The sequence below is a fragment of the Temnothorax americanus genome, unplaced genomic scaffold (assembly GCF_048541705.1).
Source record: "Temnothorax americanus isolate GAGA-0224 unplaced genomic scaffold, ASM4854170v1 Scaffold128, whole genome shotgun sequence".
Classification (NCBI taxonomy): Eukaryota; Metazoa; Arthropoda; class Insecta; order Hymenoptera; family Formicidae; genus Temnothorax; species Temnothorax americanus.
Window position 1 is genome coordinate 302,501 of NW_027509262.1, and position 15,063 is coordinate 317,563.

The 15,063-nt window shown below is 35.2% G+C and overlaps 1 protein-coding gene across 5 annotated transcripts; it reads right to left on the reverse strand.

Moving 5' to 3' along the window:
• Window positions 1-4,248: 4,248 nt before the first annotated feature.
• LOC143893773 (uncharacterized) lies at window positions 4,249-14,072 on the reverse strand. Of its 5 annotated transcripts, none has more exons than XM_077399493.1 (9): window positions 13,133-14,072; window positions 12,794-12,973; window positions 12,392-12,589; window positions 11,454-11,549; window positions 11,217-11,348; window positions 10,998-11,126; window positions 7,502-7,621; window positions 7,309-7,398; window positions 4,249-7,208 (listed from the first exon to the last, which is right to left on the reverse strand). In XM_077399493.1, exons 2-9 carry the CDS (start codon window positions 12,861-12,863, stop codon window positions 6,988-6,990), a joined length of 1,056 nt encoding a protein of 351 aa, XP_077255619.1. In that variant the 5' UTR covers window positions 12,864-12,973; window positions 13,133-14,072; the 3' UTR covers window positions 4,249-6,987. The 5 variants fall into 5 exon arrangements, 2 of the variants coding, with proteins under 2 accessions (XP_077255619.1, XP_077255620.1); XR_013255926.1 differs by lacking the exons at window positions 4,249-7,208; window positions 7,309-7,398; window positions 7,502-7,621 and adding exons at window positions 8,286-9,559; window positions 9,738-9,875; window positions 9,961-10,098 and having other exon boundaries at window positions 10,184-11,126; XM_077399494.1 differs by lacking the exon at window positions 13,133-14,072 and having other exon boundaries at window positions 12,794-13,063.
• Window positions 14,073-15,063: the final 991 nt, after the last annotated feature.

Consider the following 15,063-nt stretch of genomic DNA (forward strand, 5'->3'; position numbering starts at 1 on the left):
CGCAACCTCCAGGGAGAAGCGCGCTTTCGATTTCACATCGAGCGCTCGATCTCTCCTGTTTCGCCCGCCGACTCGAGTAGACTCGCAATACAATTTGGTCAAGATATTATCGAGCATCCGGATTCAGAGCTAATGGGTCATCCCCGGCGCCTGTGACGACGCTTCAAATTAACCCGGGAATCAGCGGGACCAGTGAGGTTGCCCTCCACAGTAATTGGTGTGTAAACAGCCACGGTGAAGTCGCGAAGTGCCGCGTTTCTCCCGCCCCGACCTGCCATCCTCGGATATTGTGTACGCGTAGCGGTTTTTGGGTGGACATTGGTGCAAATCGTCGGACGCGACGTACGCCGGACGCGACGGAAACGTATTGGTGTTGGCAGTCGGTGGCGGACACGAGGAGCTTCGCGAAGGACATATCCGTGCGCTGCTAGGATCGGCCTCCTGGGGATCGCGACCGCGGGGTCGCGAGATCGTGGATATCGCGACATCCGATTGTAGATAGAGTTACGCGTATTTAAAATATTTGCGTGGTAATAAGCGTCAGCAATCTGCTTTCGGCGTTCCGCGCGTCGCCGGAGAGTGGCCCTGCGAGGTACCTGCCTGCGCGCTGCGTAGAGACTAGCGCTGCGTTGTCATTCGCGATTTGGGCGAGACGATTATTGTTCATCGCGTGAATATAGAATCCTTGTCTTCGTCTTTGTATTATTCGTGATAAAGGTGTCGCGAGGGATTATTGCGTTGACGTTACCTGCAAACGTCGTGAGCGACCGACCAACGCCCTTGATGCGTCGCCTTTTTTGCGAGCGAGCTCAGGCGCGCCCGGCGGGGCGCCGCGCCGCTCCGTAAATTCGGTTGTGAACACTCGTCGATTCCCTCTCGCGATGCAAATTAATTACTCGCGATACCAATTAGTTACTTGGCGCTATTAGTGAAAAGTTAGATTTAAGTTGTTTCCGCGATAAATCTGTTTGTCGACCACTATAGCATGTTATTGCCGTTATTTCGGCTCCGGATATCGCTTAAATTCAAGCTTTCTTCGCCGCGTAGTACTCACTTGTAATTTTTCTTTATTTCATCCGACCAGTTTATTTCTTTCGCCCAACGGATTTACTTGAGAGCTGCCTGACTCGCGCGAGGGATTATCCCGAGAGGTCTATCACCCGACTCTCTTTTAGCGTTCCTTTGCTCCGGCCGAAAAAGCCGTGACAACGGTAACGATGAGTTACTTTTTCAATGAGTAGGGGAGACCGGGGTTCGTTGGCACCGTTTTCACAATTTCGGCATTTGAGTTTTTAAACAACTAATTATCATGATTAAACAGTGCTAATATGATAGAGAGAACCTTTATCTACATTTTCATGCCCAAAACGATCCTGTATACTGTATAGTTTCTTTGTAATAAGTGAAATACGAACATGCTGCATTGTAGCCTTCTTGCCCCGGTAGTGGGGCAAATTGACATATATCATGGTGTAAGTTGGCTACAGGGGCTACAGGTAAGGTTGTAGGACTAAAGTCCATGTTAAATTAATAAAAACGTAATAGAAAATAAAAAACATATAGCAGATATGTTCTCGATAAAGATTGTATCTTTTAAAGTTGTTTTGTAATGATCGAGCAAAATGCTGTTGTAGAAAAACAATTGTAAACTATTTCAGATATAGCTTTTTTCAATATAGTCTGTTCACCCGAGGCCCGAGGCAGTTTTGACGCGTGGTTGCGCTGCCGTGCGTGGCCGCGGGTTATCGCGAGACAAGGTGCGACAACGCGCGCATACGTGCCTACGCGAAACGGCGTACGCGTGACGACGAGCGTCTACGATACGCTTTGCGGCATTTTATGGTACGTCTCCACCTGAGAGTAAGAACTCTCGAGAATAAAAAGAAAGAGAGAGAGAGAGAGATACTGTCGAGAGTCTCTTTCTCTTTCTCTCTTTTTGCTCTCGAGAGTTCTTACTCGCAGGTGGACACGCACCTTTAGACCCATAGGGCACTCGCCGTCGCACCTTGCCTCGCGACAGCGCGCGGCTCGTGCAAACGTTAACGCGCGGCCGCAATCGCGTGGCAACCGCGCGGCAGAAACGCCTCGTGTGAAAAAAAAGGCTCATGAAAATATTAAATATAAAGCCCGGTCTACGTAGGCCACACTGGCCACAGTTCGCAAAACGCAAGACACTCTCTGTGTATAGAGGTTAGATTGACATATAGACTGTGCGTGTGTCTTCCGTTGATTACATCCGTTGTAATTATCGACCGACAACTACATTCATTAATAAATATTTAATTTACATCTTCTGCTTCTCTTGCTTCTATCAGCATTGTAACGCGAATCACATGTTCGCACACGTCTCACGCGCGCGGCAACAGCAAGGTCAAGCTAAGCGTGCGCCGTGCCGTAATATGAGTCAACATGCCCCATCTCTACATATGTCAACATGCCCCATCCCTACATAATTTTATATTTTAGTCATTTTATTATAATAAATTAATATTGTTACTCAAAATAACATGTCGTATAGTAACAGAAACTTTTCTTTTAACTAATAATACGTTACTTAGATTTACTTCTCAAGCTGAAGAACATTAATACGATATTTTGTAACGCTCGAAAATTTACTTGCCACCTCTTGCATCAGATTTTTTTCTTTTTTTTATTGTAATACTTATCTGATTTAAATAAAACTTTGGGGGAAGTACCTATGTCATAAAAGAGATATTTTGTGATAACTTGTCCATGGTATTTTTCGCAATAAATACATAAACGGAACGCAACGCCAACTTGCCTCTTGTGCCAACGAGCCCGGTCTCCCCTAACGAATTATGTGGTAACGAGTTACTTTTCAAACGTAACTCCCTAATATTATATTATTAATTAATATACCCTAATATTATATTATTAATTATTTATTTATTTAAAATATATTATTATAAAATTTTCTTAAAATATATATTGGGACAACTTTGCCGAGTAATCAAGAGCCTCCACACAAGACTCTCGTATAGCGTAATGTAGCGTAACGTAACGTAGATCAACGCAAAAAAAAGTATAACGCTTACGTTTCTTGTGTGACCCACGTTACGTTACGCTGCATTACTACTCTTACAGTCATGGTGAACAAATATCTAGAGATGGAGCACGCGCTCTGAATATGCTCCGATACGCATGCAATTTCAAGTGAGAAGGCATTTGTGTCCCCGTGTCGGTTACTAAAAAAAAAAGGTTGCAACATGAAATTGGCCGCGTATCGGACTTCTTCTTCTTCCTTGGATAATGATAAGCGTAAACTATCACCTATAGCGTAAATTATATTAGCCCAGTCAAGTTAAGATTTTTTGATGAAAAAATTGCCGGCAAGCTGGAAATTGGTATACAAGTTCATTTTAGTGTTCTTTTAAACATACTAAAAGTTCCCATACATAGAGCGTAAGCCGGCTGCGCCATCTTGAAAAATAGAGTACAAAAATGGGTTTTTTGCGAATAACTCGGAAATTATTAGTTTCACGGGAAAGAACATTCAGAGCGAAAATGTAGCTGATAAAATTCCACGCAACTTGGTTTTTTGTAGAACTTCGTACGACCATTAGTTCCCGAGATAGATTTTTTTGAAGCATCAGGCAAATAAGGAGGGATCTGTTTTTTCGAGCGTTTTTTCAAAATATCTCAGTTCTGGCTGCCCAAAAGTAAAAAATGCATACAATGAAAGTGAAAGAGAATTAAATTACCTACAAAATGCATTATTTATGTTATACCGCGCGACTAATATTTCTGGAAATATTACGGGTTAAATAAAATTTTGACTTTTAGAAATTATGAGAATAAATATTTCCTCACAATACAAGTCGGAAATGGGTAGTCCTACGTAAAAAATTGTTAAGATCAAATAGAAAGGTTATTAAATTTTCATTATTTTGGTTTTTGACCGATTTGCATACGACTAATAGTATTTTTGATATCCGTAAAAGAAACGGTTTTTAGGTACACTTCTCAAAATGGCGAACTTCCGAGTTATCTTTTTTTTAAAAAATACACATGTTTCTTGAAGTTTATTAAATTATCTTTAAAATGATTTTTTATTTGACCTTCTGTGATGAATACTTCCAGAGATATAGCCTTTTAAATATTTCTTTATGTTAAAAATTTCTTAATAATTTATAGATTTTTTTACAAAACAACATAAAATTACTTTAGAAAAAATAATATCGACATTTTTTCAAAAATTTATATGCATATGTATATGTGATCCTGCAGTAGAACCGGTTTTGAAATAAAAGTTTTTAAAAAATTGTCATTTCAATTATGCCTTTCTTAAGAGTTTTCGTAAAAAATAGGGTTTGCCACACTTTTTTGCAATTTTCTCAGTTTCTATGAGAGATACGTACAAAATGCTTTAGACCAAATTTGAAGCTTATAAAATTTCTTACAAAACAGTATATTTGACATTAATATGTGACCAACAATTATACCAACAACAGATGCTAGAAAAATGTTGTTCTTTTTTCCTCAGTTTACCGTAATTTTTAACCTCGAAAAAACCTAAATAACAAGTGGTAGATCTTTATATCTCGAAAAATCTCAAAAAAATCTAAGCAGTAGTATCTTTATTTCCGAAAAATTATAACCCAAGTGATACACGTCACAAAATTATGTTACCTTATCAAAAAGAAGAGTCGCGCTTCAAGTGATCTATTACAATTACAAAAAAGAAATGATATCTCTTTAAATTAGAGCGCCAATTACAGAGAGAACATGTATATTGCCTCAAAAAATAATTGTTGCACTACTTTGAAAAATCTTTACATTGTGTCAATTAGAAAAGAATGTATAATAACAATTTTATAAGATTAAAAAATTTTATTTAAATTTAACAAGGGAATACAAGATATTTAAATACAAAGTTATTTACATGTGTATTTTTTAATGGCCACAAAGAATTACAGAGGTAACAGTACAAAATAAAAATATTTTATTAAAATACATAAATTTTTCTTGTAAAAAAACTTGGCGCTGCTAGACCTTTTAAATAAATAAGGACAACAAAAAATAAAAATAATTCAGAGAAGAATACAATGGGAGTAATATTAAATGATTATCAGCGTGGATGTGGGAGTGAGTGATATGGATGTGCGTGACTACGCGGACGGCGGATAATGCGGCTTATAATTAAGTATAGAATAAGTTTATTTATTTATTTAAAATTTCGACCTAATTTCGAAATACGCGCGCGATATCGAAACTGGCGATACCTGCGCCGCCAGTGTCGAAAAAGTGAAAGTGACGTTCTCTGTTTGTTACATGTATGTTATAAAGAGCGGTCGACGTAGACGACGACGACGTATCTTAAAATTAAATTTTCGCATTTGGACTTTGCGTCGCAATATCTAATCTCGTAGGGCACGTAGCGAAATATTATGAGAGAAACCCCCCCCCTCTCATTGGACCCCAAGCTATCGATCAAGCCTACTTAGAACTTGATTCGTTCACTCGTTATCGAGATCTCAACATCTCGGGTACTCGCAACCCGTCGCGTCGCGTAAAAGAGTCACGGTCGGTCTCGCTCCGCGTGTACTTGGCGCGAGACACTATCGTGTCTCTTGATATATCATATACATTCAGTCAAATGGAAATATTCGGCACGGCAAACGACCTCTGAACACAGTCTGAACACACACACACACACACACACACACACACACACACACACACACACACACACACACGCACGCGCACGCGCACGCGCACGCGCACGCGCACGCGCACGCGCACGCGCACGCGCACGCGCACGCGCACGCACACGCACACGCACACGCACACGCACACGCACACGCACACGCACACGCACACGCACACACACACACACACACACACACACACACACACAATTATTTTAATATATTAAATAAATGAATTAACACATATTGAGGATTCATAATATTAGATTTGTTTGAAATGAATTTATACCCTTTCAAAACGTTATCTTATATGTCAGACTAAGGTTTAAGTCTTTATTGAGAAAATTGTTCTCTTGATTGTACAATATGTGGAATTATATAACAGATTTTATGATTTTAAAATATAGTTATTTCTATTGTATAGAAAACACTGAAACCTTAACTTGCACTATCACTTTTTATGTTTTTATAAACAAAAACAACTTTCTTTCACATACACACACGTTGATCAATCTAACGAACTTGTATTCTTTTTTATATAGGATACAGAAAGACACTACATCGTTCTATCCATTTGTGTTTTTACAAAGTGTTTTTTCAGAAAGAAAATTCTTTACGATTATCAAATATGTGTGAAAATTCTTGCAGTTTATTTTGAGGACCAACTTTATTAATCCTATACTGTCCATTCATGCAGCGTCATCTTTACAATAATTTTAATAATAAACAAGGAGTATACTATAAAATAAAGAGAAGTTCGAAAAAGATTTTTTGCTAAATAAAATATGGAAGTTGATAAGTAAGACATACTGCGGCTGTAACACATCGTAGAATATGTAATGTGTATATGGCAATAATGCAATAAGTAAAGAAGTTGACAGTTCTGATTCCAACGCTTTCGTGTTGGAAATCGACAGTTTAAAGATTAGTCATGTAAAAGACAAAATGATGACAACAAATCTTTTTCGATGGCAACACCTCGTATACTATATTGTATTGTATTAATTATTTATGTATGAATTTATCCATGAATCACTGTTCAATATGTTTTACTACATGTTTCAGTTGATACTGTATGATTGCGATAGCATAGAACTTGCGAATATGAAGAGATTATTTTAACTGTATCGAGCAGGTCGGAGAAAAGTTGGAAATAGACGCAAATACATTGCATTATGTAAATCCTGATGTAAAAAGTGAAATATGCAATTATAATATCATGCGATTGTCGAGCATTTCCGGGATTTTATGAATACAGTAAACTGCCTCTTTAATATGAATTATTTACGTGATACTTTGCAAATGATAGTTGCACTTTTTAGTTCAGTTTAGTGAGTTCTACCTGTACGTGAATGGATGTGCGAATGCTCGGAACCACTCTGTATAGCTGAAAATTATGTTTAATGGATAAAAAAAAATTATTTGTTTTACCTTCTTTAAACTCTCTGTTTGATTGATTAAAAACGTTCTTGTTTATTGGTATTGATGTATTTTTTCCTTGTTTCTGGGCAATCTGGTGTTGTTTGCCATGTAAACTATCTACAATAAAATTATTATTTTTATCATATATACATATATAAAACAGACTTTCTTTTCAAGTTTACAAAAAATTCAATAAATGTATATATTTTTTACATACTATCTCTGTTAGATGTTGTGGACGTATCTGCAGATATATTTTTTCCTCGTTTCTTGACAACCTTTTGTTGTTTGTCATCATGTAAACTGTCTACAATAAAATTATTATTTTTATTATATAATGGATATATTTTCTTTTCACAAGTAACGAAAATTTCAATAAATAAATATATATATATATATATTTTACATACTATCTCCGTTAGATGTTATGGACGAAATTGAAGTAGTACTGTGGTGAGAAGTTTGCAATCGCATTGTTTTACTTTTTTTTTTACGCCGCATTTCTTCTTCACTCTCTATTTCTGTGCTATCTATGTAAATAAAATCTTTATTAATTAATAATATTTAATAACTATATTATTAATCATATTTCATATCTATAATATCTATCCCATACAGCACAAGTAGATACTGAGAATGTTCGAAGGATATCTCAGCAGTAGATTGCGTATATTCTCACAACATTCGAGATACGTACCACGATTTTCTGAGAACCTACTGACTGCATTGCTATTTTCGCCTCACCTAGTTCGTAGTATCTACTGAGAATATCCCGCAGTAAATACCAAGAATATCTCAGGTATCAATATAGAACCAAGGATAAAATATGCACAGTATATACTTATTACGTTCGATTAGGGTAAAATAATTGGTACTCTTTTATATTTTATAAATTTATGTTTATTTATATGTGTGCATTGTAAATTATTGCCAATGTGTGTACGTTACACACTACAATATTTAATACTGACAACTAATACCGCAATAACGCCGAGTTTAATGCTTATGTCACTTCGAGTGTCATACGTGATAGAGAGAATTTCTATAGAATAATAGATTACTGCCTATTTTATGTCACATACGATTTTTTTATAGAATATTGCAGTGTTTTCGAACTTTAAATCACATAGTGATTTGAGTACATATGAAGTACATATTTAAAACTAGCGAAAATAATCGTTTTCTTAAAAAAGGATTGCACATATATAAGTAAACAAAGAAGAAATAGGAAAATGTATTATAGTCACACGAGTTGTTGGAAAGATTTAAAAATTGAGTCCTCACTCGAAAGTTATCGTTTGCATAGAAAAATGTACTTACAAATTAAGCGTGATTTAAAGTTCGAGAACACTGCAATTGTTCAAATATCTCGTGAATACATTTTCAATTGAATAATACATTAAGACGAACAATTCTTACAGTGCTAACAATTATCTTGTAAGTTATGTCAGACTCAGTCAGTCAGACAGTAATCTCGATATTTCGCATAAAAGATAATTAGAATGGACTTTATAAACTTTGTAACATAATTTCAGCGCATTTACAGTAAGCGGCAAGTTATAATTGTACGAATAATACATATATGGCAAGGGAAGGCATCATATTGTCCGTGGATGTTTTAATACGTGTTGTATAATGTTTTAAAGTTATATAGTTCTCTTTCCATATAAGGACCATCCTTCAGTATACATAGATATACACACACATATATACATAAGTATACATATATCATGTTACATACGTATGTGCACATGTCTGTACATAATATATATTTTTCAAGAAAAAAATACATGTATTAACTATATGTCATCCTCTCGACGAAACATACCTATTACAAAACGAGAAGACGAAGCAAAATTCGTTGAGCTGTTGGTACGGATTGCACAAATACACAATTGGTATCACAAATTGACTCCAACATATGCGAGCCAAACACTTCGTCGTCGCACGCAATCTGTTTTACGGGAACGAGAAGCAGCACGCAAAACAGGAGCGATAAATGGAATGCATCTCGCGTTTAGAAAAGTAAACAAATAAGCTGCTCCTCCAGACACAACGTTTTAAATGCTCCGATAATCTAAATGTGAGTAATTGCATGTAAATGTAAGTATATCAGCTCGTTGTGCATTAGCTGAAAAACGTAAGACGTAAGAAAAATAAGCGTTCAACGGTCAGTGTAAAATTGATTGCGTGTGACATACGCTTAACTAAAGGTTCTTATTTCCTAATATGAAACTTTTCTTACGAGGATAATACCTATCCAAAATAATACTTAATATTTTGCTAACGCGATTATCTACATATAACACTAAAATTAAAGATTTTTGGTTTTTTTGCATTACGCTAAACAATATTAAATAAGTTCTCTATGCAAAACTGGACCAACGCAGGCAGTGTGTCACTACGGCAGAATTGCATTGATGATACTGGCACAGTGAGGCAATGACCTTCGGATTCTCTCTAAATAACTAAGAGTAATTATTAACATATTTATCTGGAAAACTATATAATCATTTACGTCGCGTAAGTAATTATTTTGTTTATCCTATACTAGAGATGGGTGATACAGTCTGAAAGTATCGTATCGATACGCATCATGAATGAAAATATCGATTCACTATTTACGAATTATGATAATAAACTTACTAATATTTTCCGTTTTTTACGAATGTAGAAGTGAACGATCGAAAGGCAAAAACGAGAGGCTGACGCAACGTTTTAGGTTAGGACGACACATGAGATAAGTCCATGTAAGATAAACGGAGGAAACACCGGTCGTCGAGTCTGAAAAATATAATAACAACAGTGACATTAATTTGTGCCTATTCTCGCTCGATTCACTATTTACGAATTATGATAATAAACTTACCAATATTTTCCGTTCTTTACGAATGTAGAAGTGAACGATCGAAAAGCAAAAACGAGAGGCTGACGCAACGTTTTAGGTTAGGACGACACATGAGATAAGTCCATGTAAGATAAACGGAGGAAACACCGGTCGTCGAGTCTGAAAAATATAATAACAACAGTGACATTAATTTGTGCCTATTCTCGCTCGATTCACTATTTACGAATTATGATAATAAACTTACCAATATTTTCCGTTCTTTACGAATGTAAAAGTGAACGATCGAAAGGAAAAAGCGAGAGGCTGACGCAACGTTTGAGCAACGTTTTAGGACGACACACAAGATAATAAGTCCGTGTAAGATAAACGGACAAAACACGTCCGAACTGGTCCGTGCCTGTTGCGGCTCTTGGATGACCGCGAGCGACTAGCGTACTGGCCGCGCACCGTTGCCTGCCTCTCTGCCTCTGCCGGGCCCCGCCGCTCCAAGTCCGAAGATGCGGAAGAAGACGACGACGACGACGAGTCTCTGCACGACACAACTCACTGAACTCCACTGAACTCACAACTTCGACAAGATGTCCGACCACCGACGTCCAACTGTCCGACTTCGTGTTCGTGGCTTCGTGCCTGATCGACTTTCATCGGGGCGACTTCGGCTCGCCTCTATGCGTGCGCATCAACACGCCGCCTACGGACTTAGCCGATTCGGCGTCGTCGGTGAAAGCAACACGCTGCGAGCGGACTTTATTTTCTGATCCGTATTAATTTATATATTCTGAGTAGTATACAAGAATGTACGAAAAATAATATACTACTGTGAGATATTACAAGTACATCCTGAGAATTTACGAAAAATAATGTACTACTGTGAGATATTACAAGTACATCCTGAGAATTTACTAAAAATAATGTACTACTAGAGATGTTATAGAAATGTTCCAGGTATATTATATACGGTACGTATATGTACAGTACGAGTACAGAACATTCGAATGATATCATGTGCTGTATGGGATATTTCTTAAATAAGAATTTATAATTATTTTTCAGTGTACCATATCTATCAGATGGTCTATAAGATGATGATTCTTCGGAACTATTCAATTTACTGCATTGCGAATTTCCATCTCGCTTTCTTTTCTGATTGTATTGCGGTCTCTTTACTATTTGTAAACTCTCGTTATCTATAAAAAGAATAAATATTTATTAATTAATTTAACAATCGCGTTTTTTCTTCAAAATAATATTAATCTAGGATTATTTTTAAAACGTACCGCCATCGTTGGATGCTTTGGCTGATTCGTGGAAACTGTTTTTGTGATATACAGAATCTTGCATTTGTACATTTTTCGGTTGCTCGTTCGGTTGTTTCTTAGGTATTTGTTCATTTCTTGAACTTGCACTTCCTAAAACAGTTAATATTTATTTATTAGCATAACTCAGTATTTTCATAAAAAAAATATGTATTTATAATTTTAAAAAGAATAAAAGAGAATAATTTGATAACGTACCATTTTTGTAATTTTTGGACGAATCTTGGAAACTGTTTGATTTATAGCTTTGCGTATCTTGCAATTTGGTTATCTCGTCATTTTTAAGAGGTATCCCTGTAATTTTAAATGTCATTAGTTATAAAAATAGTAATGTATACATTGAAATTAGTACTGTCAATTTCGGCTACCAGGTATTTTCTGGTGCTACTCTAGTACCCCGGCATTACTCAAAAGATCCGGCTTATCGAGTAGCAGTTAATTTTTATGTTATCTGTTATTTCTTTTTCTAACAAGATAAAAAATAAACAAATATATTGTAGACTCGTAACTTATAAGGTTTGAAGACAATAAGTAAAAAATTGTTAGGATTTCCTTTCCATAGACATTCATCACACATCAGAAGAAATAGTGCGAGGATTCAAAGAAAAATTTCGGCCGCGGGAGTCGTAAGCACATAGAAAAACGTAAGCAGTACAATTGAAGCAGCTGTAAGCAAATTGACCGACTACAATCAATGATTTTCTTAACGATCCACAAATTATCGATTGTGATAGGCAATTTTCTTACGGCTTCTATTTTACTGCTAACCTTTTTCTGTGTGCCATGCCCTTACACATCAGTCTCTACCTATGCTTCACTTCTTGTCAGCTTTCTCCAATAGAAGTCAAGCTAAACAAAGGTTGAATATTTGTGGCACAGGCAGTCCTTTTCAGATGTAGTCTTTGCAGCCTCCTGTAGAGCGCTAACATCCTCCCACTATTTCTTCTGTATGATGAATGCCTGCAGGAAAGGGAATCTAAGAATCCTTTACATATTGTCTTCAAACCTTACGAGTTACGAGTCTGCAATATATATATATATATATTCGTTTATTTTTTATTTCGTCAGAAAAAGAAGAAATAATTTCGTGCAATAAAAACTATATGTAGTAATTACAATAAATAGTTAGTTAGTACCTTTCATTAAATTCTTTTTTACAGACTTTATTGATTGTCTAGTTAATGATGTATTTTTATTTAACATATTTGATATCGCTTGCTCTGAAAGTACTTGTGGTCTACGGGAATATTTACTTATCCCATCATCTGTACTTTCCAGGTTATAAAATGATGTACAAGTACGCTGCAATCTTCGCATTCCCTGTTCCAAATTACCTGCAGATATGTAATGAAAAATATAAAAGGCACCTAATAAACATAAAAATGAAATAACCATAGGGAGCTTTCCAGCAAGCGACACAAGTCGACACAAGTATCGTTTTATCTTTGTTACTCATTACTAAAAAGGAAAGATAGAACGATGCTTGTGTCAACTTGTGTTGCTTGCTACAAAGTTCCCATAATAACCTAAACACTCACGAGCACTCGTTAAAACTTTAACCGGATACATCTCCCAATTTTCATCAAGTTGTTTTTTTCTTTTATCCATTCGTTAATTTTAGGATAACATTTCTCAGGCGGATAACACGGCATTGCCAGATACGTTTATTTATTGTTGTCCATGTTTTGGGTACAAGTTCAATAATCTTTTTGCCATTTCTGATTTGGTTAAATTGAACAAGAAGATATTTTGGGTCATCTATATTATCTTTTATTTTATTTATGCAACATAATAGATATTAATTTAGATTGAGGTTATGAAACGTTTATTAGTTATAATAAGATAAGCACGATAATTTTCCACATAGTATTACTTACTTGAATTCTCTCTTGTTTAAGCTGCTTGTTTATCTCAATCTTATTCTTCTTGAAATAATTTTTTACTTGAAGCAATAAAAATGCTATACAGTTACGTAAGTCAGTATACAGCATATATAAATAAGCACTGCTAAGCCTTCTCCTCTGGCCCAAAATGACACTTTATGCTGTTCTACTGATGTCGAAATAGCAGCGCAAAGATTTCGAAGTTCTAAATGCAAAATGTATACTATCGGCACTATCGGGCAGGAGAGTCTGGACGTCTGGACCTTTTGCGCCCAAGTGGCGCGCGCATTGCGCTGCTGCACACGGCACACAGCTGACACAGCACACCCCTGGTAACCATATCCAATAGAAAACGATTAAAAACGGCTATATCTGTATCGTTTTTAATCGTATCTTATCGGTTCTATCGTTGCATATTTAGAAGACAGATAAAACATTAATCGAATCGAATCGGTTTCTATCGTTTTAGGTCCGAATAAGAAAATAACTATACAAATTTTATAGTTATGAATCGTTTTCTATATGTACAATTATTGCCCATCTGAATCAATCGTATATACACGATATAATATGTATCGTTATATATGGTAATAATTTTACCGTATGCATTAATACGGATATATAAGAATAAAATGATAGACATCTTATCGATATTTATATGACTTAACCGAACCGATACATCTATCGTTTCTTATCAGGATTTTCTGACATACAACTTATCATCTTCTTTATGGCAGCAAATCGGTTCGTTTTTTATCGTATATTAATGATATAAATTGAATCGTTTGAAAACCTTCTACTTTGTATATGTTTGTATAAAGTCAAAACGATAGACATCTCGTCGATATTTATATACGATTTAACCGAACCGATACATCTATCGTTTCTTATCAGGATTTTCCGACATACAACTTATCATTTTCTGTACGGCAGCAAATCGGTTCGTTTTCTATCGTATATTAATAATAGTATTATACCTCGAAAAAACCTAAGTAACAAGTGGTAGATTTTTATATCTCGAAAAATCTCGAAAAAATCTAAGCAGTAGTATCTTTATTTCCGAAAAATTATAACCCAAGTGATACACGTCACAAAATTATGTTACCTTATCAAAAAGAAGAGTCGCGTTTCAAGTGATCTATTACAATTACAAAAAAGAAATGATATCTCTTTAAGTTAGAGCGCCAATTACAGAGAGAACATGTATATTGCCTCAAAAAATAATTGTTGCACTACATTGAAAAATCTTTACATTGTGTCAATTAGAAAAGAATGTATAATAACAATTTTATAAGATTAAAAAATTTTATTTAAATTTAACAAGGGAATACAAGATATTTAAATACAAAGTTATTTACATGTGTATTTTTTAATGGCCACAAAGAATTACAGAAGTAACAGTACAAAATAAAAATATTTTATTAAAATACATAAATTTTTCTTGTAAAAAAACTTGGCGCTGCTAGACCTTTTAAATAAATAAAAACAACAATAAATAAAAATAATTCAGAGAAGAATACAATGGGAGTAATATTAAATGATTATCAGCGTGGATGTGGGAGTGAGTGATATGGGTGTGCGTGACTACGCGGACGGCGGATAATGCGGCTTATAATTAAGTATAGAATAAGTTTATTTATTTATTTAAAATTTCGAGGTCTAGCAGCGCCAAGTTTTTTTACAAGAAAAATTTATGTATTTTAATAAAATATTTTTATTTTGTACTGTTACTTCTGTAATTCTTTGTGGCCATTAAAAAATACACATGTAAATAACTTTGTATTTAAATATCTTGTATTCCCTTGTTAAATTAAAATAAAATTTTTTAATCTTATAAAATTGTTATTATACATTCTTTTCTAATTGACACAATGTAAAGATTTTTCAATGTAGTGCAACAATTATTTTTTGAGGCAATATACATG